We start from the raw sequence: 23,149 nt of genomic DNA on the forward strand, positions 1-23,149 counted from the left end.
TTTAATCCTGTCCATTGGCACCTCCATATGTTTATTAGTGATGCAACCATTCAGAATGCTTGCCATCTACAGAAATTTGTGAATCTTTGGTAACATACCAAATCTCCTCACTCCTAATGAGGTAGAGCCACTGGCAAGCCTTCGTCATGACTGCATCAATATGCTGGGTCCAGGATAGATCTTCTGAAATATTGAAACCCAGGACCTTGAAGCTGCTTACCCCTCAATGAGGACTGGCACGTGTTCTGTCCGCTTTCTCTTCCTGAAGTCTACAGTCAGTTCCTTAGACTTGCTGATGTTGAGTGCAAGACTATTGTGACACTACTCAACCAGCTGAGGAGGAGACGTTATTACCCATCTGCAATGACTGGTCTCTCAATAAGTCAAGGATCCAGTTGCAGAAGGAGGTCCAACAGTCCAGATTTTGAACCTTTGGTTATTAGTACTGTGGGGATGATGGTGTTGAAGACTGAGCTGCAGTTGATAAATAGCAACCTGATGTATGTTCTGCTGCTGTCTAGGTGTTCCAAAGCTGAGTGGAAAGCCAATGAGAGTGGTAATCAAATTGCAGCAGGTCCAGGTCCTTGCTCAGGCAGAAGTTAAATTCTGGCCATTCTAGGGAAGAGATGAAGCAACACCTGTCTATTTTAAAGCCAGTGTGGTCCTAGTTCAGTTATGACTTCAAAGAAATATCTCCAAAATAGCACAGATATTTGAAAGGCAAAGAAATAAACACAGAAAATGCTGAAGATACACAGTCAGTTAAGTAGCATCTGTGGAGAAAAATCAACGTTTCAAGTCAATAACCTTTCATCTCAAAGAAGAAAGTTGTTTTCTTCCCCCCAAGCTGTGAAAGGCTACTGACCTGAAACCTTAATTCTGCTTCTCTCTGCACAGATGCTGCCTGGCCTGCCGTATATTACCCAGGATTATGCTTAGTTGATAAATAATTTGTTGTGAGTGGTACAAAGCCTGCACATCAGCTGTCCTAAAAGTTCACACCCCAGAGATTTCACTCATACTTACAGAATAAAAGCAAACACGGTCAAACAACTTGATTTTGTTCAGTTAACTACATCAACCATTCAGGCTTCAACAGCTGCAACTCCTTCAAAGCCTACAGCAGTTACTTGGGATGACAGAACAGATGACAGACAGTCAGCCCCACTGAATCACAGATGAACTCCATCTTCCATCCTGGCACCATACATCCTTGTCCAATGAACTGCCGCTCTGATGCTCTGTCAGTACAACACAGGAACAGGGTCTTTGGCTCACAATGTTGTGCTAAACTAAATGAATAACCAAATACCCAACAAAACTAAACTCTTCTGCATAAACAATGTCCTTATGCTTCCATTCGCTGCACATTAATGTGTCTGTTGAATGTCTCTATTGTATTTAGCTCACTGCCCCAGACACCTACCATTTTCTAGGTAAAGAACTTGCCCTGCGCATTTCCTCTGAACACCCCTCATCTAAAGTGCCTGCCCTCTGGCATTAGACATTTCAATCCTGTGAAAAGATGCTGTACCTCTCATAAGTAAACCTCTATCAGGTGTCCCCTCCACCTCTGCCGCTCCAGAGAAAACAACCCAAGTTTCTTCAACCTCTTATAGCACACGCCCTCTAATCTAGGCAGCATCCTGGTAAACCTCTTCTGCATCCTCTCCAAAGCCTCGACATCCTTCATATTAATGATGCAGACATACCTGAATGCAAAACTGTAGATGTAGGCTAACTAGAGTTTCATAAAGCTTAACAGAACTTCAACTCTTGAACTCAATTCCTTGACTAATAAAAGGCAAGTAATAGGATAGCAAAGGCAGCAAGTACCTTCTTTACCACCATATCAACCTGCATAGTCACTTTCAGGGAGCTATGGACTTGGACTATGGTCCGCACATCCCTATTAAAGATCTTCCATTAACAGTCTACTGTGTCTTTCCATTTAAAATCCCAAAGTGCAGCATTACACATTTGGCTGTGTTAAATTCCATCTGTCATTTCTCTACCAGTGTTTGCAGCTGATCTATATCCCGCCATATATTTCCAGTCTTCCACACTATCCACTTTAATCATCTGCACATTTACATAAATCACCTATCTACATTTTCATTCAGGTCACTTACATATATCACAATAACAGAGGTCCCAGTATAGATCCCTGCGGAACACCACTACTAACAGATTGCCAGCCACAATATGCCCCATTGACTACTACCTTGCCTCCTTGGGTAAGCCAATTCTGAATCTAAATGGCCAATTCATTGAGTTTCTGGCATATTAATCTTCTGGATGAGCCTCTTATGGGGAACCTTGTTAAATGCCTTACTAAAATCCATGTAGACAACATCCACAACTCTACTTTCATCACCTCCTTGAAAAATTCAATCAAGTTTGGAAGACTTGACTTGCCCGGCATGGAGCATGCTGACTGTCCCTAGTTAAGCCATGGCTTTCCAAATGCTCAGAAATGTCAACCCTTGAATGTCTCAGAAGACAGCAAATGCTAACAAATGCTGTGTAAACTGTTGTCAGAATACACAAGTGGTTTGCTTATATGCCTGGTGTAGAAGAGGAAGGGGTGGTAGAACACTAACAATTAAATAAATACACATATCAGTGAGTTATAACTGATGATGCAGACTGGGTCTCAACACTAAGGGTGGCAGGCCAAACTAACAGGTGAACAGAAAAAGTAAGAGTGCAAAAGGATACAAGCAAGACAGAAATGTGAACAAAGCAAGCCAAAAATATGACTAAGAAGGGACTGCCTGCACCAGAGAAATTATCAAGCACATTATAAAAATAGTTGAGCTTTTCCACATGTATTAGGCTGCTGAAAACAATTAAATACACATATCAGTGAGTTATAACTGATGATGCAGACTGGGTCTCAACACATTCTAATATCACACTTCACTGAACTTACTCCCAGTCCAAATGATGCATTTAATTCATTGTAGTAAATCAAAATTCTAAATGTTGGTAGTAATATAAATCAACTCCAAAACAGTAGTTACCAGCTTCACCGCTTTCTCTGTCTGCGTCCAAAACTGAACCAGACTGTTCACAGCCTTGTGGTTAAACTTGACCCAGGTCGCAGCGGCAGACTACAAATGTTGCACCTTTATGAAGACTGCATATTTACAGCTCTATAACAAGGCGTTCCTCCACTCAGTTGCTGCTGAAAGTCACTATTCCCAACACATCCTTAGCTAGTTTCCTTGCTTCCATTCTCGACTGCAATGAAGTCATCCACTTTGCCATTCTCTGTGCCGAGATGCACCAAGCCCCATGTGCACATTAGTCCTGACTCAGTGACCTACACACAATGCTCTGATTAGGCTACACTTCAAACTGCCCAAGGGCGAGCTCTTCACTGTGTCTGTGACCTTCACCAGCTATAACAATGGCTGTGTTCCACCAAGCACCTGTCCCTTCCCCAACACTTTAACCTCAGAATTCCCTCTCTCGATCTTACCCTCTTCACCTCCTGCCAGCTGCACTTTAAATACCTTTTAAGCTGAGGTAACATGAGAATCTGAATCAGGTTTATTATTACCGACAGACAATACGTTGTGCAATTTGTTGTTTCGTGGCAGCAGTACAGTGCAAGTCATTAAAAATTACTCCAAGTTACAAAATAAATAAGTAGTGCAGAGAAGAATAAGCAAGGTAGTGCTCATAGGTTCGTGGATTGTTCAGAAATCTGCTGGTGGGAGGGGAAAAAGCTGTATCACTGAGCATGAGTGTTCAGACCCGTCTCGCCTCCCTGAGAAGACAGCACATCTTGGATGGTGAGGGTTTCTAAAGATGGATGCTACCATTACATTAAAAACATCTAAATAAATTCAAGTCCTTGTGCTTAACTTTGTTCAGGCCATAACTATTTTACACATTTGGTTCTAAAATAAACTGCTTCAGGACACTTTCAGAGAAACTCTTGTGCTGAATTAAAATGATTAACAATTAAAGGACACATGGTTTTCTGCTGAATGAACATGCTGTCACCAGCTGCCTGCCCATCTCACCCTGTATGCTCTTCAGTGGAGCACAATGCAATGCAACATAACACCCACACACAGCTGCAGTACTTCTCAGGAAGAATGCTAAGCAGTCAGAATTGAGAGCTAGATCATCTGTTGGAAGGCTTTCACTTCAGCAAGACCACTAGCAGCTCCCAACCCAGATGCCCAGCTGGTCTGGTCAATGGCCTCTGACATCACTGACTCCAACAGCTCAAACTCCTCTAAACACAGGAAACAACTCACACATTTCTCACCAAACTACTGAAGGGAACAGTGTTAATGCTCACTACACATCAGCTGGCTCACGAGAGACGTGTGAAGGAGAATAATGGCTCCATGTTCTGGTTGCTAGGTTCTTTTGGGAAAACAAGGTAATTGGTGATCTTGTATATTTCTGGCATGTTTCTTCTCAGCCAGAGGCCAAACAAAGAAGATTAACTTTGCTTTGTTCACACTACAGCTGCCTCACACTTCATCTAAAACTCTGTATTCAGTACTAGGTTGGTGTACCCGTTACATCTAGTGGATTTTAGGTTTTTTACACAACAGAACATAGAAGATATGAGAATCTGAAATACTCTGCAAATGATGAAGGCAGATTAAATGTCCTTGTTTGGTCAATGCACACCATGACACCATGAAATGACTTGCTACCAGAACAGAAGTCAACTTCGGATGTTAAACTGAAACCGTTTCTATCCTCTCAGGTAGATAGAAACATGGCCACATTTAGGTTGCTGACGATCACTGTTGCTGGCTGAATCAAAGGTGGTGATGAAGCGGCATATGGGAGGTAGATTGAAAATCTGGTTGCAGTAGTTCCTCTTACTCAAAGTCGGCAGAACTAAAGAGCTGATTATTGACTACCGGAGAAGCCAGAGATCCAAGAGACAATCTTCATTAGGGGAACAGAGGTGGAGAGGGTCAGTAACTTTAAATACCTTGGCATAAACATACCCAAGGATGCGTCCTGGGACCAACACACACATGCCATCACAAAGAAGGCATGACAGTGCCTCCACTTTCTTAGAAGTTTGTGTAGATTCAGCATGTCACCAAAAACTTGGACAAACTTATATACTGTAGATTCACAGTGCAGAATACCCTAACTGGTTGCATCATGGCCTGGTATGGAAACACCATGCCCAGGAGTGGAAAAAGCTACAGAAATTTGTGGATGCAGCCCAGTCTGTCACAAGCAAAGCACTCCCCACTACTGAGCACGTTTACACGGAGCACTGCCACAAGAAAATAAACTCCATCAAACATCCCCACCATCCAAACCATGCCCTCTTCTCGCTATTACTGTTGGGCAGGAGGCAGGTTCCACACCATGTTCACTAACAGTTATTACTTTACAACTTTCAGGCTCCAGAACTAGTGCCGATAACTTCATTCACCATTACCCTGTACTGTTTCTACAACCTCCAGACTCGCTGTACTATCAAGGACTCTTTACAACTCATGTTCTCAGTATTTTTTTTTAATTTGCAGTCTGTCTTCTTTTGCACATTGGTCATTTGTCAGTTTTTGTTTATGTATATATTTTTTGGTAAAACTCTTCTATTTTATTTTCCAGTAAATGCTTTCAAGAAAATGAATCTCAGTGATTTGCTGAATCTCATTCATCTGCTGTGACAATAACTTTACTTTGAACTTGAACTATTTGAAAGATTACCAAACTCCACAATGTTCTAATTCACACTCAGCCTACATCTAGTCATAGAGTTATAGAACATTATAACAGAAAGACACTTTGGCTCAACTAGTTCATGCCAGCCTTGTCCATCTACCTGCATCTAGACTGTAGCCCTCCATACTTCTCTCATCCACCTACCTATTCAAATCTCTTAAATATTACAGTTGAGCTCACACCTACCAATTTAGCTGGCAGCTCATTGAACACTCGTACTACCCACTGAGTGGAAAAAGGTCCACCTTGCATTCCCCTTAAATATTTCACCTTTACTGTAAAACTATGACCTTTTGTTCTAGTCTCACCCAACATGAGGGAGAAAAAGCTGCAAGCTTTTACCCTATTCCACCCCTCACAATTGTGTGTACAAGATCTCCCCTCATTCTCCTGCGCTCCAAGGAATAAAGTCTTAACCTATTCAACCTTTCCCTATGATTCTCAAGTCCTGACAATATCCTTATAATCTTCTCTGCACGCTTTCAATCTTTCCTGTATGTAGATGGCCACAACACCAAATTTGGTCTCAGCAATGTCTTTTACAACTTCAACATAATGTCCCCCATACACGTGCCCTGATTTATGAAGGACAATGTACTAGAAGCTCCTCATGACCCCATCTCCCTCTATTGCTACTCAGGAGGAATTATGGATCTGTATTCCCAGGTCCTTTTATTCTATAAACACACTTCAGTGCCCCAGCATTCTCCAGTTTGTCCTTCCAGAGTACAAGGACTCATACTTGTCTGCATTAAATTCGATCTGCCATGTTTCAGCCCATTTTCACACCTCATCTCTGCCGGAAAACATCTTATCTTAATCAACACCTGCCAGATTCCTTCTAACTGCATCAAAATTGGCCTTACTCCAATTCAGAATCTCAACCTTGGGACCAGGCCTATTCTTCTCCATAATTATCATGAAACTAATGGAATTATGATCACTAGATCCCATGTTCCCCTACATTCATCAGCAGATCTGGTCATTATCACACTGTGACGTTTGTGCACGAGGTAAAGATTGTGTAACATTACTAGGGGCTGAAACGAGGTTGGTCCGGGGGGAGAGCCGCCTAACCAGGGTCAGCCTGGGGAGTTGAGCGGGAACTTTGTTGAAGGGTCAGTCTAGAGGGGAGGGTTGCCCTGTCAGTGTGAGGCACATACTGTCCCAGAGGGCTGGCCTTGCAAAGGGATAGTAGTTATCAGACATTCTCAGATCACAGCAGGGAGCCAGGCCCTTCAGCCCATCCAGTCCACACTGACGAAGATTCCCATCCAAGGCAGCCCTATTTGCCACATTGAGTCATATACCTCTAACCCTTTCCTTTTCAAATGTTATTATATCTGTCTCAACTTTTCCCCTGGCAGCTTGTTCCATATACACACCTTAAGTCTGGAAAATGTTGCCCCTTAGATTCCTATTGAATTTCTCCCTTTAAACGCACAAGATCTAGTTCTTAATTCTTAGTGCTATGAAAAAGACAGTGCAAAGAGTAATGTTCATTCTGTTGAATGAAGACATTCCTCAGGTTTTAATAAGCCTATATTCCAGAAATCAGATTTTCAGTTCCTCAGCGCCAATTACTGTGTTGGGATGTCCTCACACCTATGTAGGAAAGCATACTCCAGCACTGTGTGCATCACCAGTCTTTCCATCATCCACCTTCTGTTGCTCCTGAGAGTATAGAAACAGGCTAGTCAGCCCATCCAGATGAAGGGTCTCAACCCAAAATGTCAACTGTTTACGGTGCTGCCTGACTTACTGGGTTCCTAAAGCATTCAGTGTGTGCTCACTGCTGAAGCATATTGCACAGACTATCTTTCGTAAAGTGTAGACTTTGGAAGGTATTCATCTTTGTTAACTTTCACCATAACTAAATCAACTCTGAAAAGAAACAGAAACCATTTAAGGTTTACTCACCTGACCATCATCAAGAGAAATACCAACATCATCCAGGAACCGTTTGATATAAGTAACAATTGCCCCAAACACAGCAGGACTTCGAGGGTAATCTCTTTCCTGCTGTAAATAAAAGGCAGATATTTATACACAACATAAAAACATCAAGCAGCAGGCCACTCACCCTCTCGTGCCTGCTCTGTCAATAAGATCACAGCTGAACTTTAACCTCAACACCATTTCCCTATACTTGTTTTCCTGTATTCCCTTAATATCAAACGTTTTATCAATCACCACACTGAATCGAGTCACTATGTGAGTCTTCACAATTCTATTGTGTAAAGTTGTTCAAAAGGTTTCAGAGCCTATGGATGAAGAAATTTCTCAGTACTGAATGCCAGACTCCATTTTGATACCCAAACAGTGTCTAGGCCTGTTACCCAGGGGAACTTCATCCCTACAACTGCACTGCTGAACCACAAAAGATCACCTCTCATTCTTTTACAGAGTACTGCTGCTGTACTTGTGCATATGACAAAAAACTGAACTTTCACTTTGAACCTCTGCTAACATGAGACCCTTCTCTCCTAAAATATGAACTTCAGAACAGGAGCTGAAGAGGCCATTCAGCTCTTCAAGACTGCACCGCCTTTCATCAGGATCACAGCTGATCTTCTGCCTCACCTCCAGGGTCTGTGGAAATCTATCTAAGGAAACTTCAGAGTTGCAGAAACCACTCAGCACTTTACAGAAACCAGCTTCCTGTACACAGACTCTGCCTACATTTCTCACTCCCTTGGTAAAGCAGCCATTGTAACTAAAGACTCCACCCACCCCAAAGACTCAAAGTTAAAAGTAAATTTGTTAGCAAAGTACACGTCATCATATACAACCCTGAGATTCATTTCTTTGTGAGCATTCAAACATTTACAAAGAAACAATACAATCAAAGACTGCACCCAACAAGACTGATACCAATGTTCAAAAACACACTGTACAAATACAAAAAAAAACAAATAAATAAGTAATAAATATTGAGAGCATGAGATGAAGAGTCCTTGCAAGTGCCCCTAGGTTGTAGGAACAGTTCAGTGATGGGGCAAATGAAGTTATTCTCAGTGGTTCAAGAGCCTGATGGTTGAAGTGTGGTAAATGTCCTGAACCTGGTGGTGTTGGTATTGAGGTTTCTGCAGCTCATTCCTGATGGCTGCAGCAAGAAGAGAACATGACCAGGATGGTGGCAGCCCTTTATAGATGCTGCTTTCCTGCAAAAGCACTCCACATAGATGAGCTCAATGGTGGGGCTTGCTTTACCAGCAATAGCATTCTCTCTTGGCACCCTTCCTATTGGGTAGAATCACATACCGCCTTCCATCTTGCTGGTAAAAAAACTATTGAACAGTTCCCTAGTACTATAAGATGGGTTCTTCATCCCCCCATCTAACCCATTACAATTTTGAACCTCATTGCTGACCAATAACATTCCCTGTATCCGTTACACTTTATTTTGTATTGTTTTCCCTTGCACTGGCTTAATGCACTGTTGTAATGAATTGATCTGTATGAATGGTAAGCAAGACAAGTTTGTCCACTGTTACCTCAGTACATGTGACAGTAATAAATCAATTTACAAACGTTGTGGGATGAAGGGCTGTTCCTGCACTATACTGCTTTACATTCCAAGTACAAAATCTTGCATTTCGGAGGAAGTTAAACTGAGGCTACCAGCAGGTGTACATCTCATGACACAACATCAATGGAGAGCACAGGATTTCTTCCCTAGTCCCCTGCTGGTACTTATCCCACAATCAATATCACTGAAGAGAACGTCGGATTATTGCAGAATTCCTTAGTCAAATCACATTCAGCCAAAAATGGCCTTTAATTTTGAAAAGTAATTCGTATCCTTTGGTTAGGATGTATAATAAAACTTAACTTGAGAGTCTCCGTGGCACATCCCAGGGGAACTCTGACACCATCACAGCACAAGCCACCACCTTATCTCAACAAACAATAATGCTTTCATAAAACGTAATACACTCATCATGGCATTACTCTGAATAATGCACTCCCATTGCACAAAATTCTAATGGGTTACCGTGGAAACAGTTTGAAGCTGTCTGTTGCCATGGTGAATAAGATTTATAATTGAATCAGTAGCCCCTGGGGTGTCAAAATCATCAGCGAAGGCAGCCTTCACATCGGCTTTAGTTGCATTTAACCTTTGAAAGAAGTGCAAGAGAAAAAAAATCAGTATTTCATTGAAAGCTGACATCAAAGGCATCATTAAAAATGACAGTTAATGAAAATACCTGACGCTACTGTGGATGACAATTCAGTCACTCAAGAATACATGACCCCCAGTGGTGAACACTACACCTGCCCCTCCCTGACCCTGGTTGGTTACAGAGGCTACATCCTAAATCCCAATGGAAATGCTGAAGCGATCACAACGCTGGGCAGGACAAATGATTCAGTGGACAGTACGTTCACTAGTCAAAAGGTGCGGGTTAATCCCACTCCAAAATCTGAGTGCAAGATCTAAACCAAGGATCTTCAAATGCAGTGAAGCAGTGCTGCACACTGGAGAGGCAGTTCTATTCTCTAGAAAGTACTGAATGAATGTGCACTGTCAGAGGTTCAATACAGAAGGGGCACTATGCTGTCAGTGGAGGTGGGGGGGGGGGGGAGGGAGTGAGGAACCGATCAGAGGAGCAGCACGGTGGGCATCCTGCACCATCACGTGTTTCAGATGGGATTTTCTACATTCACACTGTTTAACGTCTCAAGGCATCACCTGAAAAGAAGGAAAGTTCTGGCTAATATTTACTCTACACTCAAGATGATACGAGTATTATCCACAATTTCTACCCTTTAAGAAAGTTTATTGGTGTGATGTGATTTAGAATGTTCTGTGTCTAAACGAGCACTCTTTAAATGCTACTCGTTTCTACATACCTTTCCCATAACAAGGTTTCATCGATTGACGAGCAGATCAACTGCCCTCTCATGTAAGCAGAGGCGTTGTGAATAAAAGCTGCAATGGAGTGGAGAAGGTTTCCAGCTTGCATCATGCTGGCATCACTGAATTCCACCGCTACAGTTCAAAGGCAATACAGATTCAGCAAAGTTCACATCACATATTAGCACTGTTATTCAAACTTTTAAAAGTTCAAAAAGTCTGACCTGATCTGTATTTTGACAGAAGGCAAAACATTCGGAAATGATCTGCGGTGAATTTTTCCAAGAAGTCCTGGCAAACAATCGAAGGAAATGGAACATTGCCATTTGAGGCATTAAAGGTACAATTAAGTTAAAAAAAAACCCCCCACATCAAATCATTCTATTTCCATCTCAACAATCCCCCCACCCTCCATTCCCCTGACACCCATTACACTAGAGGTAATTTACAGTAGCCAATAAATTCATCAAGTACATCTTTGGTATTTCAAATATCCAAACAGCTACCTCTTAGCTTTATTTTGTACCTAGGATTATGCTCAATTCTGGAAAGATGACAGCAGGACACATTGGCTGTCCTATTTTCTATTGTGGGTTGGCTATCCTAGGCTCCTTTCTCATTGAGAGAAATGCAGTGTGCCAGCAATCATCCCAGTCAAACTGAGTCACAGGTATTAATGTTGTGCTGATCACTCCCTTTATCTGCAGCAGTTCCAAATGCTTGATGAGCCCAAGGGCTGGCTCACAGTGCCCAATCAAGCAGGGTAGAGAAGCATAGCCCTTTAATTAAATCCGTAAACTTGTCACTTTTAAAAATCATGTTTCAGTTTGCGATGCATATGGTCTTCCTACCTGTCCCTTGTTTTGCAAAGTGTTGCAAGAGTAGGGTTCTATTTGGCATGTGGTTTGGAGTACCCACAATACCCAACCCCTCAGCCATCTGCACCATGTTCTCAACTCTCTATTATGGAGATTAAGTTTGTATGTTTGGGGGGGGGGGGGGAAGGATGTTTGTAGGGATGAGGTTGAAACTCCTGGGGACCTATAAAACCAGGACATCATCACTAGAGCAAAGGCTCCAGGGGCTATAAGATGACTTTTAAACATTCATTCAGTCATGAAGGTACTAATTTAACAGAGCAGATGAACTAATTAAACAATTTAAACAAAGCATCTTATATTTCAGTGGTGGTTTCGAGGCAACCAGCAATTGCAAAATTCAAACTATGCAACCTCTAAATGAAATTTTCAAATGCACCAGATTTAGGGTGCAGCTCCCAGCCTTAATGAAATTGGCAATTATTAACCAGCACACACACACTCACTCAGAGAAATGCCTCTATCTCCAGGAAATGGCAATGTGAATGGTCAATCCTAAAGATGGAGGGGCTTGGGCATAGAGCCTGGGTAAAAGGCACTTCACAAAAGATGTTTCTCTCATTTATTGCTACCACTTGTTTACCTGACTTAGTGGGAATTTATAATTATCCGTGAGTGACCTTGAAGAAGTGTGTTATCTTCGTAAAATAGAATCACACAGTTCAGAACTAGGTCCCTAAGACCATTGTGTCCATGCCAACCATCTATCTATCTACTAATCCTGTTTTCCCAGCACTCTACCCAGTCTACCTCAGACAGATCCCTTTGGATCTTCTGGACAAAAATTCATCCATGAAATCAGTCTTCTGGTTATACATATGAAATGTTGATCCAAGATGGCAGCGCGACGCAGCTTGCAGCAGCCACTCCGGAACTGATTATCTGTTATTTGTGAAGTGGGGTGCCGTGCACAATCATAATCGATTGAAAACGGACGTGGAAGCATGGAGAAACCGGGAAGTTCCAGGAAGACCTTCTTCATTGCTGCTGCTGCTGTGAGGTCCGGGACTCTGCTGGGAAGAACAGGCCCCCAGTTCTCGGGGTCGCATTGCCGATTGCCGTTGGCAAGGCCGTCTTAATACGCTCGGCAGAGGATGGAGCTCGGAGAAGCTGTGCCGGAGGGGATGGTTGTCGGCTCGGAGGTTCGATGGACTCGGAGTCCTTTCGACAGACTCAGGTCACTTTCGGTGTGTGCTGTGTCTGCGAGGCTGGTTTCAACGGAGCTTCCATTGTGTGCTGCGACTGCGAGGCTGAGTTGGGCGGCGCCTTGGAAGTCCATAGCGGGGGTATCCCCTTCTGCCACCGGCGTGGGATGGCGAGTCTGTCGGGACCCTGGGGACTTGTGGAAACTGTGGTGATTTCTTTTGAACTTACAGTCCTTTAACATCTTGGACTATTTTTACTGTGCCCACAGTCTGTTTTTTATCAATTATGCTATTGTTTGCACTGTTGTAACTATGTGGTTTTGTGCAGGTCTTGTAGCTTTAGTTTTTGGTCTTGTTTGTCTGGTGGATTTGGAGCTCCTTTCCGGGGAATGCACTAAACGGTAGCGCGATATAAATACGTAGCAGCCTCTCTGGACTCTGGATTGGGGATTGCCAAACGTTACGTGGATTTTCTGGTGTAGTCTGTTTTGTCATGTGCTTTTGTGATATCATTCTGGGGGAATGTTGTCTCATTTTTTAACTGCATTGCATTTGTGGTTTCTAAATGACAATAAACTGAATCTGAATCTGAAAGGGTAAGATTCTAACTACCTTATCCATACCCCGCCTTATAACGTGTAACTCAATCAGGTCACCATCAGCCCTCTCCGCTTCAAGGAAAATACTTTTCTAATCTCTCTCTTTCTTGCTAAGTTATCCCAGGCAATGCCTTGAAAATTTCCCCTGCAGTGCAATCCTGTTCTTTAATTTGATGAGCATGATTCGATGATGGTAAGATAACTATGTGTGACAGACATCCACAGTAAAGACAATAGCATATAATGTTCTTGGGATGTAACATCTTATATTAAGCAATAGTAAATCAAGACAATTTGACTTGCTGCGTTGTCTAGAAGATGTTTCACCATCCAACAGGCTTCTTCCAATGAGTGGCGAAACATCTTATAGACAACACGGCAAGTCCAGTTGCCTTGAATTACTATTGCTTGATGTACAATGACCTGGATGACTGAGCCCCTTCATAGACATGACGTAACATCTTGTATTGCACCTCTCCCACTCCCCTAATCTGCAAAGTAATCAACAGTTGTGGAACAGACCTGGTGAGAGCAAGGCAATACCTACTTTGAGAGATATTCATAAATCACGGGGTTTCATGACTCTAATTGAGGGAAAAAGTATTTAGTTTCGAAACAAGGAATAGATGGTAGGGTTTCAGGATAGGACTGCATCATTACCTTTATTGTGATGTAATTTTTCAAAGATTTTGACATTTTTTCTTCACTTCCCTTCAAATGCAAATGTCCTAAAATAAAAGGAACATGCACACAATAAAGCAAATTTCTTTTCCAAATCAGGTAGCTGAAGTCAAGGCAACCAGAATGGATCACAAATGGTACTGTTACACTGCCAAATTTACACCATTCCCTTTTCCTTGAACATCAGTGGGAAAGGGTTGAAAAGGGGCTAGCTAATTCTATACAATCCATTTTTAAAAAATGGACTGTCAAAGACAGCCAACACCAATCCAATTTTAAATGCTCCATGGACAACAGGAAGGATTAGAAGAAATATTTGAGAGAACATATTATGTTGTGGAATGGATGACCATACACAGTGACCTGATGTGTAATCCCATCACGTGGTGGATAATTTCTAAAGAGTATTACAAAAACTTTAGATAATAAGATTCAGAAGCAAGACCACAAGAATATAGGAGTAGACCACGCAGCCACTCAACCTACATGCCACTTAGTATCATGGCTGATCTGCCCTAGGTCCCAAGCCAATTCCAACAAGAAGGTCATGTAAAACTCTCAACTTTGTTGATGTTTCAAATACTTAGCTAGCGCCAACTTAAATACATCTAATGATTTGGCCTCCACCGCCTTTGGGGACAAAGATTCCCAGACATTCACAACTCTCAAAAAAAAAAATTTCTACATACTTCAGTTTTAAACCACTGGAGCTTTATTCTGCAGCTACATCAGCTCATCTGTACCCCTCCCACTAATGAAAACATTCCAACCTCAACTCTTAGGATCTTATATATTTGATCAAAGTCACATCTCATTCTTCTAAACTCTAAGGAATACAGACTAAAATGTCTAGCCTCTCCTGACAGGACAACCCTCTCATTCTCAAAATTGACCTGGCGAATCTTCTCTGGACTGTCCCCAATGCTGCTATATTCTTTTCTAGGCAAGAGAACCAAACCAACACACAACAGCCTGTATACCATTAAAAATTTTTCGCAAACCCCTCTCACCTCAAAGGCCAATGTGCACCATTCATATTCAGGTCATTTATTTGCATTGATGTTTGAAGCAAGCTGAGTAAGACGTAAGTATTGATCTGATGTCCCAACACATGTGACCATTTGGCCCATCAAGATTGTACCAGCTGTATGCAAAAACAATCCAGTTTATCCCATTCCCTCAGCCTTTTTCCACTGCTTGGCAAGTTCTTTCCATTGGTTCCTTTCTGAATGATGCAGTTGAATCTGACTCCACATCCCCACAGTGGTTCTTATACCTTAAACATGATGTGCTTTCCCATTCCTTGGCTCTTCTTTATTGCAATTTCTCTTCTACCCTTAGCATTATTGCTCTTTTTGACATTACAAGTCCTTGCCTTTGATCTAATATCTCCATGTTCTCACACAAGCTATGGCCTCACCTTTTTCCTGCCATTTTGTGCATTAAGAATACATATTTGTTGTAAATTATGTTAAATCTTTGAATATAGCTTATGCTCATTTACTTTAATGCAGCATTCTAATTTATCAATTTATTCATGCCTCATGACTTCATAGTTTTCTTTGTTTAGATTTAAAACACTGGTCTTGGATTGAATTAAAAAAATCACTTTCAATCTTTGTATAAAATTCTAATGTAATATAATACTTCCTCAAAGGTCTCTCAGATGATTAACTTTCTTCCATTACACAATTCTTCCAAAACTGATTGATTAACATACTGATCGAGAAAACCATTTCTTACACACCATTAATTCACACTCACTTCATGCAGTTAACTCAGTCAATATGTAGATATAAAAATATCACCTTTGTCACATGTAGCTCTAATAGTCACACAGCACTAAAGCACAGAAAAGGGCCATTCATCCCATGTAGTCTATGGGAACCTGTTTTTCTGCATACTCCCATCTAACCATACCTAAACCGGAGCCCTCTATATCTGCTCATCCATGTACCTAACTTCTCTTAAGCATTGCAATTGAACCTATAACTACCATGTCCACTGGCAACTTATTCCACACTTGCATCGCTCTCTATGTTCACCTTAGGTTCACCTAAACCTATGACCTCTAGTTCTAGTCTCAAGGGGAAAAGCCTGCATCTATTTACCTTATCCATACCTCTCAATTTTGTACACCTCTAAGATGTTCCCTTATTATCCTATGCTCTAGGGAATAAAGTGCTAAGTTGTTCAACCTTTCCCAAAACTCAGGTCCTCAAGCCCCAACATTTGTCCTTGTAAGTTTTCTCTGCATGCTTTCAAGCTTATATAAAACTCTACTTTCCTGATCTATACCATGTCTTGCATTCTTTATGTTTGAAAACCTACAGCATATACAACTACCAATATTTTCTGCCCCATCTTGTTTCTTCACCCCAATATTACTTCTTGATTTTCTAAGGATCCTTTCCAATCACTGACAAGAAAGCAAGGTAAATGGGAAGAAAAAGAAAGAGTTCAGCACAAGTGCAGCAGTTTGTGGTATCTTTTCTCCCCCAGATTAAATCCAGATGTAGTAGTGCTATAAACTGAATGAATAAATAAAATGGAGAGGTTTTGTAGTAAATAACTCCAGTAGAGAGCACTGGAACCTCTGTAACCAAAATTCAACAACTACATAGTATTTACTTGAGCATGAAAATACAACTACAACTGGATATATTAATGGTAAATAAAGTTCAATTATTTTGGAACTCTATGTATTCTTTTTAATGCGCAAAGTGGGCAGGAAAATGGTGAGGCCATAGCTTGTGTGAGAACATGGAGATATTAGATCAAAGGCAAGGATTTGTCAAAAAGAGCAACAATGCTAAGGGTAGAAGAGAAATTGTACAATTCAACAAAGAAGAGCCAAGGAATGGGAAAGCACATCATGTTTAAGGTATAAGAACCACTGTGGGGATGTGGAGTCAGATTCTATTTCAGAACTCCTAGAAGAATAGGAATGGAATAGATAGATTGACCAGTTTCAAGTTCCTGGGTGTCAACATCTGAACACTGAACCTGGGCCCAACATATTGATGTGATTACAAAGAAGGAATGACAGCAGCTATATTTAATTATTACTTTGAGGAGAATTGGTATTTCACCAAAGACTCAAATTTGTACAGATATACCATGGAGAGCATTATACCTTGTTGCATTGCCATCTGGTGTGGAGGGATCACTGCACACAATTTGAAAAAGCTGCAGGAAGTTGTAACTCAGCCAGCTCCATCATGGGCACTAGCCTCCCCAGCATCCAGGACACATTCAAAAGGCGATGCCTCAAGAATAGTGTATCCATCATTAAGCACCCCCATCACCCAGGACATGCCCTCTTCTCATTGCTACCATCAAGGAGGTGGTACAGGAGACTGAAGACACACACTCAACATTGCAGGAACAGCTTCTTCCCCTCCATCATCAGATTTCTAAATTGACAATGATTCACATTATATGCCAGTGATATTAAACATGATTCTGACTGAGTGTGAAGTTAGAGCTGAGATCAGAACACATGTAAGTTTGAGGCATGAGGTCCAATAATATTTGAACATTGTTTCAGCTGATCAATAAAGTTCAATTTCCCATTCCTGTGAACTCAGCAGGCCCCTAGAAAATTTGTTATACTACTGAAAAACAAAGTGTATTTATATATTAACAGAAATAGCATCCAACAGTCCAGTAAACCTGCTAGTCCAGCACCAGCAGAAGTCCTTAGGGTACCAGATTATCAGAGGTTTGCTTTACCTTTCAGAGATTCACTATACTAGCTTCAGGGATGGCTTACTGTATGACAATAAACTGATTTTTAAAGTGCTTTATAGTCTGGGACTGCAGGGGCACACTTTCAGAATGTGGCACAGGACTGAGATTAGGATACATTTCTTCAGTCAGACCCTTTAGTACGCCATTGGAATACCCAGAAGGCAGCAGAGGCTCAATCATTAAATTATTTCAAGCAGAGATCAATAGATTTCTGGACAGTAAGGGCATAAATTATAATGGGGACAATGCTGGAAAATGGCATTGAGATATAAAAGGTAAAGAGTTGAAGGAGTGAGAGTCTCCTGCTCTTTCTTCCTTACATTCTCATGTTTATACAAATGTAGATCAAGGTAAGTTTAAACACTTGGACAAAATTAGAGATCACACATCTGTAAACATTTTATTGCTATTGGATTGAACACATAAAAGTGCAGAAGACCATCAAATCAGTAGTTTCAATACACTTGTTGATGTCAATTCTACTCACTGAGAAAATGCTAGAAAGAGTAAAGAGGAAATTCACCAGGATATTGCCTGGATTGAAGGACTTCCTTAATGGTGAGAACGTGGATAGACTGGACTTGTTTACCCTGGACTGAAGGAGGCTGAGAGGTGATCTAATAAAAGCAGACAGGATTATGAGAAGCATAGTTGCCAATTGGTTTTGCCATTATGGAAATACCAAAAACAAGAGAACAACGGTTTACGGTGAGAGGGAAGTGTTCAAAGGGGATTATGAAGGGTATTTTTCTTTTACACAATGAGTGTTTGATATCCAAAATGTACTGTCAAAGCAGTCAGTGGAACCAGATACAAACACTACGGTTACGGGGCACTTTAACAGACATTTAAATAGGCAAGGATATAGTCCTAAAACTGGTAGATGATGGAATTAGTGTAGGTGGATATAAAAGGTAGGCATGGATATGATGGGCTGAAGATTATGATCTCAAGATTAGCTTTATTTGTCACATGTACTTCAAAACATATGAACCTATCTGTGACCCATTTACAAATGATAATTATACATACACGATCTTCTACAACAAGAAACATGTATAGAAACTGAAAATGCGACTATCCAAACTGGCAGGCTTGCAAGTCAGAGGGGTCAGTGGTATCTGATACCTGAATGAGTTTGCTGGTTATAATAACATCTCAAGTTGTCAACTCATTAGAAAGATAAAGGATTTTTAAAAAATTATATGCATCCACTGGAAGTCATGTTAAAAATGTGTGCAGTTCATGATTAAAATGAAAGGTTAGAAGATTGTGCACACAGTTCCAAATAACCAATCCCATGTGTCATTGGAAACATCCACCCTATATTGAACTACAACCCATAGATATACCAAAAATGCACACTCACAGTTAGCAGCAATTGCCTTTGCATTTCCAGTCAGGTACATACCAGAGTGTAAAAAGTAGTTTCCCCATTGCTCACACTGGTGGTAAGCCTCACACTGAGCAACCTCGTTCTCATGATGGGGAAAGGCCAGGTCTATTCCACCAGAATGGATGTCCAGTTGATTTCCAAATACAGAGCTGTAAATGCCACATTGTTAGCTCACCATCTGCTACACTGGAAAATGCAAAATCATGCTCTCAATCAGCAGCGTGCTGTGATAGAGACTTCAGAAAGCATATTGATGAGCACAGCTTTTGCCTACTAGGGAGCAAGACAGAAATAATAACTCAGTGTGCACGAAAGAAAGCCCATGGCCAAAGCAATCATGAATGCTTTCCAGTATCTCCATGTGCCTGTCCCTTCCACTACCTCCAGCCTTACAACCATTTAAAACCATAACTTGACTCTAATTCTATACTCACAGATCTGATTTCCACTGTTGGCTACATTTTCAGATCCTTCAGAATTTCCGTCTCCACTTTAACAGCTCTAAACTCCTTAAAGCAAATAAAAATCCATGTGGTTCTGTGTTAAACTTTATTTATAACTTCTGTGCAATTCTTTAGTCCAATTTAGTACATCAGATTGACTTGCTCAGAGATGCATCATGGTAACAGGACCCCATGGTCCAACTAGCCCGAGCTGCTCAGTTACACACACATTAAGGGCAGTACAGTAGCATAGTTAGCACAGCACTTTACAGTGCAGATGACCCGGGTTCAATCCCGACCACTGCCTGTAAGGAGTTTGTATATTCTCCTCGTGAACATGTGGGTTTCCTCCGGGTGCTCCTATTTCCTCCCACAGTCCCAGTTCATAGGCTAATTGGTCACTGTAATTTGTCCCACAGTTTGGCCAGGATCAAAGTGGATTGCTGGGGCAGAAGGGTCTGCTCCGTGCTCTAGCCTAATCAATAAATAGTCCTGCTGACATACACCTTTGGAATGTGGGAGAAAACCCACAGTCATGGGGAGAATGTAGAAACTCCTTACAGATAGTGGCAGAATTGAACCCAGGACACTGGTGCTGAAATAACACTACACTAATTATTGTGCTGCCCTAAATGTGTAACACAAACTTAACTTGTTGAATGATGGCATGCAAAGTCCCAACTGGAAGCAGGAAGTGTAAATTTATGCTCCAGAAATTAGGCCCACAATTTTTGACAGCCACAATATTTAATTTCACTCCTTTCCTTTTTGAACTGTGACTAGTTTGTTTCTTGTTGCCGAAGTCCCAGGACAGTACTGTCAGAGACAGATACATGATCAAACTGGAAAATACACGTTATAGTGGAAACTGTCTTTGTTCACATGCAGAAGCCTTTAGTTCCACACCACCAGGAACAGAAACAGCTACATCTCTTCAGCCACTCTGTTTTTGAACCAGCCAGCAAACTGTAGTCAATAGTTTAGCAACACTATGACCACGTTTATCAATTTACACTGAAATTGACTTTAGTTTTTGGTCAAATTTTTTAAAATCTGTTATACACAATTATTCACAATTTTTTATAAGGCTTCATGAAAGCTCGCAACCTAAAACGTCAACTGTTCATTTCTTTCCATTGATGCTGCTTGATCCGCTGAGTTCCACAGCATTTATGTTAATATTTTTCTTGTGAATACCGCTTGTATAATGCTATGTGCCTGTGATGCAGCCGCAAGTGAGTGTTTTCATTGCACCTGTGCATACGTGACTTCAGTTTTATTTCTGCTTTGTGCTGGTGTGGGGTAGCATCCAAGTGTACAAGCTAAGCTAACCTTGCAACTGTCGAACACTCAATGTGCCAGCCAGGTCTACCATTTCCCCATGGGGACGGCCAAAACGGCTCCTCTGGTTTTGATGTTTTCCACAAAGCAAAGTCCCTGCTGTGTCGTTTATCACTTTCATCTAGAGACCACAAATTCAAGAATAGAGGTCATTAAAATAATTCAGTATTTGCAGAACATTAAATATTTTTCCAGTCTTTGCCATATGACTCATTTACACATTTATACATTGTGGAGAATTTTCTCCTGTCCATTTTTCTCCCCCACCTTCCTATTCCTCTTCCCCCCCCCCCAAACAAAGTGTCAGGGTGGAAAATGTGGGGTGATATGAGCATAAACTCTAATGAAGAATAAACAACAGAATTGCATAGTGAGACAAAAGGGCAAATATCTATGTGATAAATGAAGCTGATGCTGGTATTTTGTTTGCTGAGCCTAGAAATCGCTAAGTTCTGTCAGATAGACTTGCTTCATCTTTAGCCACAGGTGACATCCCAGAAGACTAATTGGTGGCTAATATTGTACTTTTATTTAAAAAGAGCTGAAACTTCGAGCCAGAGAGCTCCAGGCTAACGAGCCTAAGTGGTGGGAAAGTTACAGGAAGGGACTATGAGGAACAAGCTCTATCTGCAATTGCTAATTATGGATAGTCAGCATGGCTTTGTGTGTAGGAAAGCATCTCACAAACCTAATTGAGCTTTCTGGAAAAAGGAGGGTCGACTAGGAAGGTGTGATGGATGGTGTCTAAATCGACCAGGACCCGCATGGCAGGCTGGTACAGATTAGATTACATGACATCTAGAGCAGATCAGCCAATTAGATACATAATTGACCAGCTCCTTGTGGAAGGAGGCCTGTGGCCAGTGATGTGCTGCAGGGAATTGGTGCTGGGTCCACTGTTGTTCAGCAAATATATTAACGATTTGGATGAGAATGTAGTTGGCATAGTAAGTAAGCTTGCAGATAACACTAAATTGGTGGTATAGTGGACAGTGAAGAGGTTATCCAGGGTTACAATGGGCTATAGATCACCTGAGGAAGTGAGCCAAAGAATAGTAAACCAAAGCAGGACTCACATAGTAATTGGTAGGACCCTATGAGTGTTGTAGACCAGTGAGTCCTAGCTATACAGGTACACTGTTCCCGAAAATGGCAAAGGCAGTGTTTAGCACTCTTGCCTTCATCAGTGAGGGCCTTGAGTAAAGGAGATGGGATGTCTTGTTGCCACTGCACATATCATTGGTGAGAATGCACTTAAAGAATTGGGCACTGTGTACTGTATAGTACTGATCACCCAGCTATACAAAAGTTGTCATTAAGCAGGAAAGAGTAGAGAAAAGATTGACAAGGATGTTACCAGGACTTGAGGGCTTTGAGTTATAAGAAGGGGCTAGATACACAGGGAGTTTTTACCCTGAAGTATAGGAGGCTAAGGGATAACACTTTAAAAATAATGTCAACCCTTAGCTATCATTATTGATAGCTTGGGGGGGGGGGGGAGAGAGGAGGGGTCATCGAGAAGGTAAATGGTCACAGTTGTTTATTCCCAGTGTGAAGGAGGAACACAAAGGAGGAGGAGATTTAAAAGTTTCTTTGTTGGCAGCACATCAGGATGACTTTAGAAACATACAATTACACTTCAACCTGCATCAGCAAGAATGGGATGGTGGTGAAGGTAAAGAGCCAAAGGGTTGCCAGGCACAAGGAAGGGGAATTGAGTATAGTGCTGTATCACCGGGAGAGGAAATGAGGCAGCAGCAGGTAAGGTAGTACTAGAGGCACTCAGAAGAGCACATCAAAACCAACAAATAAAATAACAAGGTTAAAGTCCAAATCGGTGAACTAAACTATTCTAACCCACTTTAACAATATTACCACTGACGTACAAACAAGCTGGATGAACTCAGCAGGTCAGGCAGCATCCGTTGAAATGAGCAGTCAACGTTTCGAGCCGAAACCCTTTAGTCCTGACAAAGGGTCTCGGCTCGAAACGTTGACTGCTCACCTCTTTATAGGGCCCCTGCCCCCTCCTCCTTCAGTCCTGACGAAGGGTCTCGGCCCAAAACATGGACTGCTCATTTCAATGGATGCTGCCCGTCCTGCTGAGTTCATCCAGCTTGTTTGTACGCGTTGATTTGACCACAGCATCTGCAGTGTACTTTGCGTTTACTTATCACTTAGATACAGTGTAAGACCTCAACACAATTTGCTGTGCAGGCAAAAAAGTACCAATGAGCCAAACAATTGGGAAGTCCAGCTCAATTTTACAGTACGTTTATGATGCTTAAAGAAAAGTTCCTTTTGAATTGCCACTAATTTAAATAA

The 23,149-nt window shown here is 41.5% G+C and overlaps 1 protein-coding gene across 2 annotated transcripts in view; it reads right to left on the minus strand.

Annotated features, from left to right (window-relative positions):
- The window catches only part of cars2 (cysteinyl-tRNA synthetase 2, mitochondrial), a 42,546-nt gene that overhangs the window by 9,049 nt on the left and 10,348 nt on the right, over positions 1–23,149 (minus strand). For both annotated transcript variants that reach the window (XM_073029058.1, XM_073029061.1), the window contains exons 7-13: positions 20,816–20,945; positions 19,056–19,189; positions 13,871–13,938; positions 10,813–10,879; positions 10,585–10,723; positions 9,725–9,848; positions 7,648–7,749 (exon numbers count right to left, since the gene is read on the minus strand). In XM_073029058.1, coding sequence (XP_072885159.1) covers positions 7,648–7,749; positions 9,725–9,848; positions 10,585–10,723; positions 10,813–10,879; positions 13,871–13,938; positions 19,056–19,189; positions 20,816–20,945 — 764 coding nt within the window. The remainder of the gene's footprint in view (positions 1–7,647; positions 7,750–9,724; positions 9,849–10,584; positions 10,724–10,812; positions 10,880–13,870; positions 13,939–19,055; positions 19,190–20,815; positions 20,946–23,149) is intronic.

The sequence above is a fragment of the Hemitrygon akajei genome, chromosome 2, assembly GCF_048418815.1.
Source record: "Hemitrygon akajei chromosome 2, sHemAka1.3, whole genome shotgun sequence".
Classification (NCBI taxonomy): Eukaryota; Metazoa; Chordata; class Chondrichthyes; order Myliobatiformes; family Dasyatidae; genus Hemitrygon; species Hemitrygon akajei.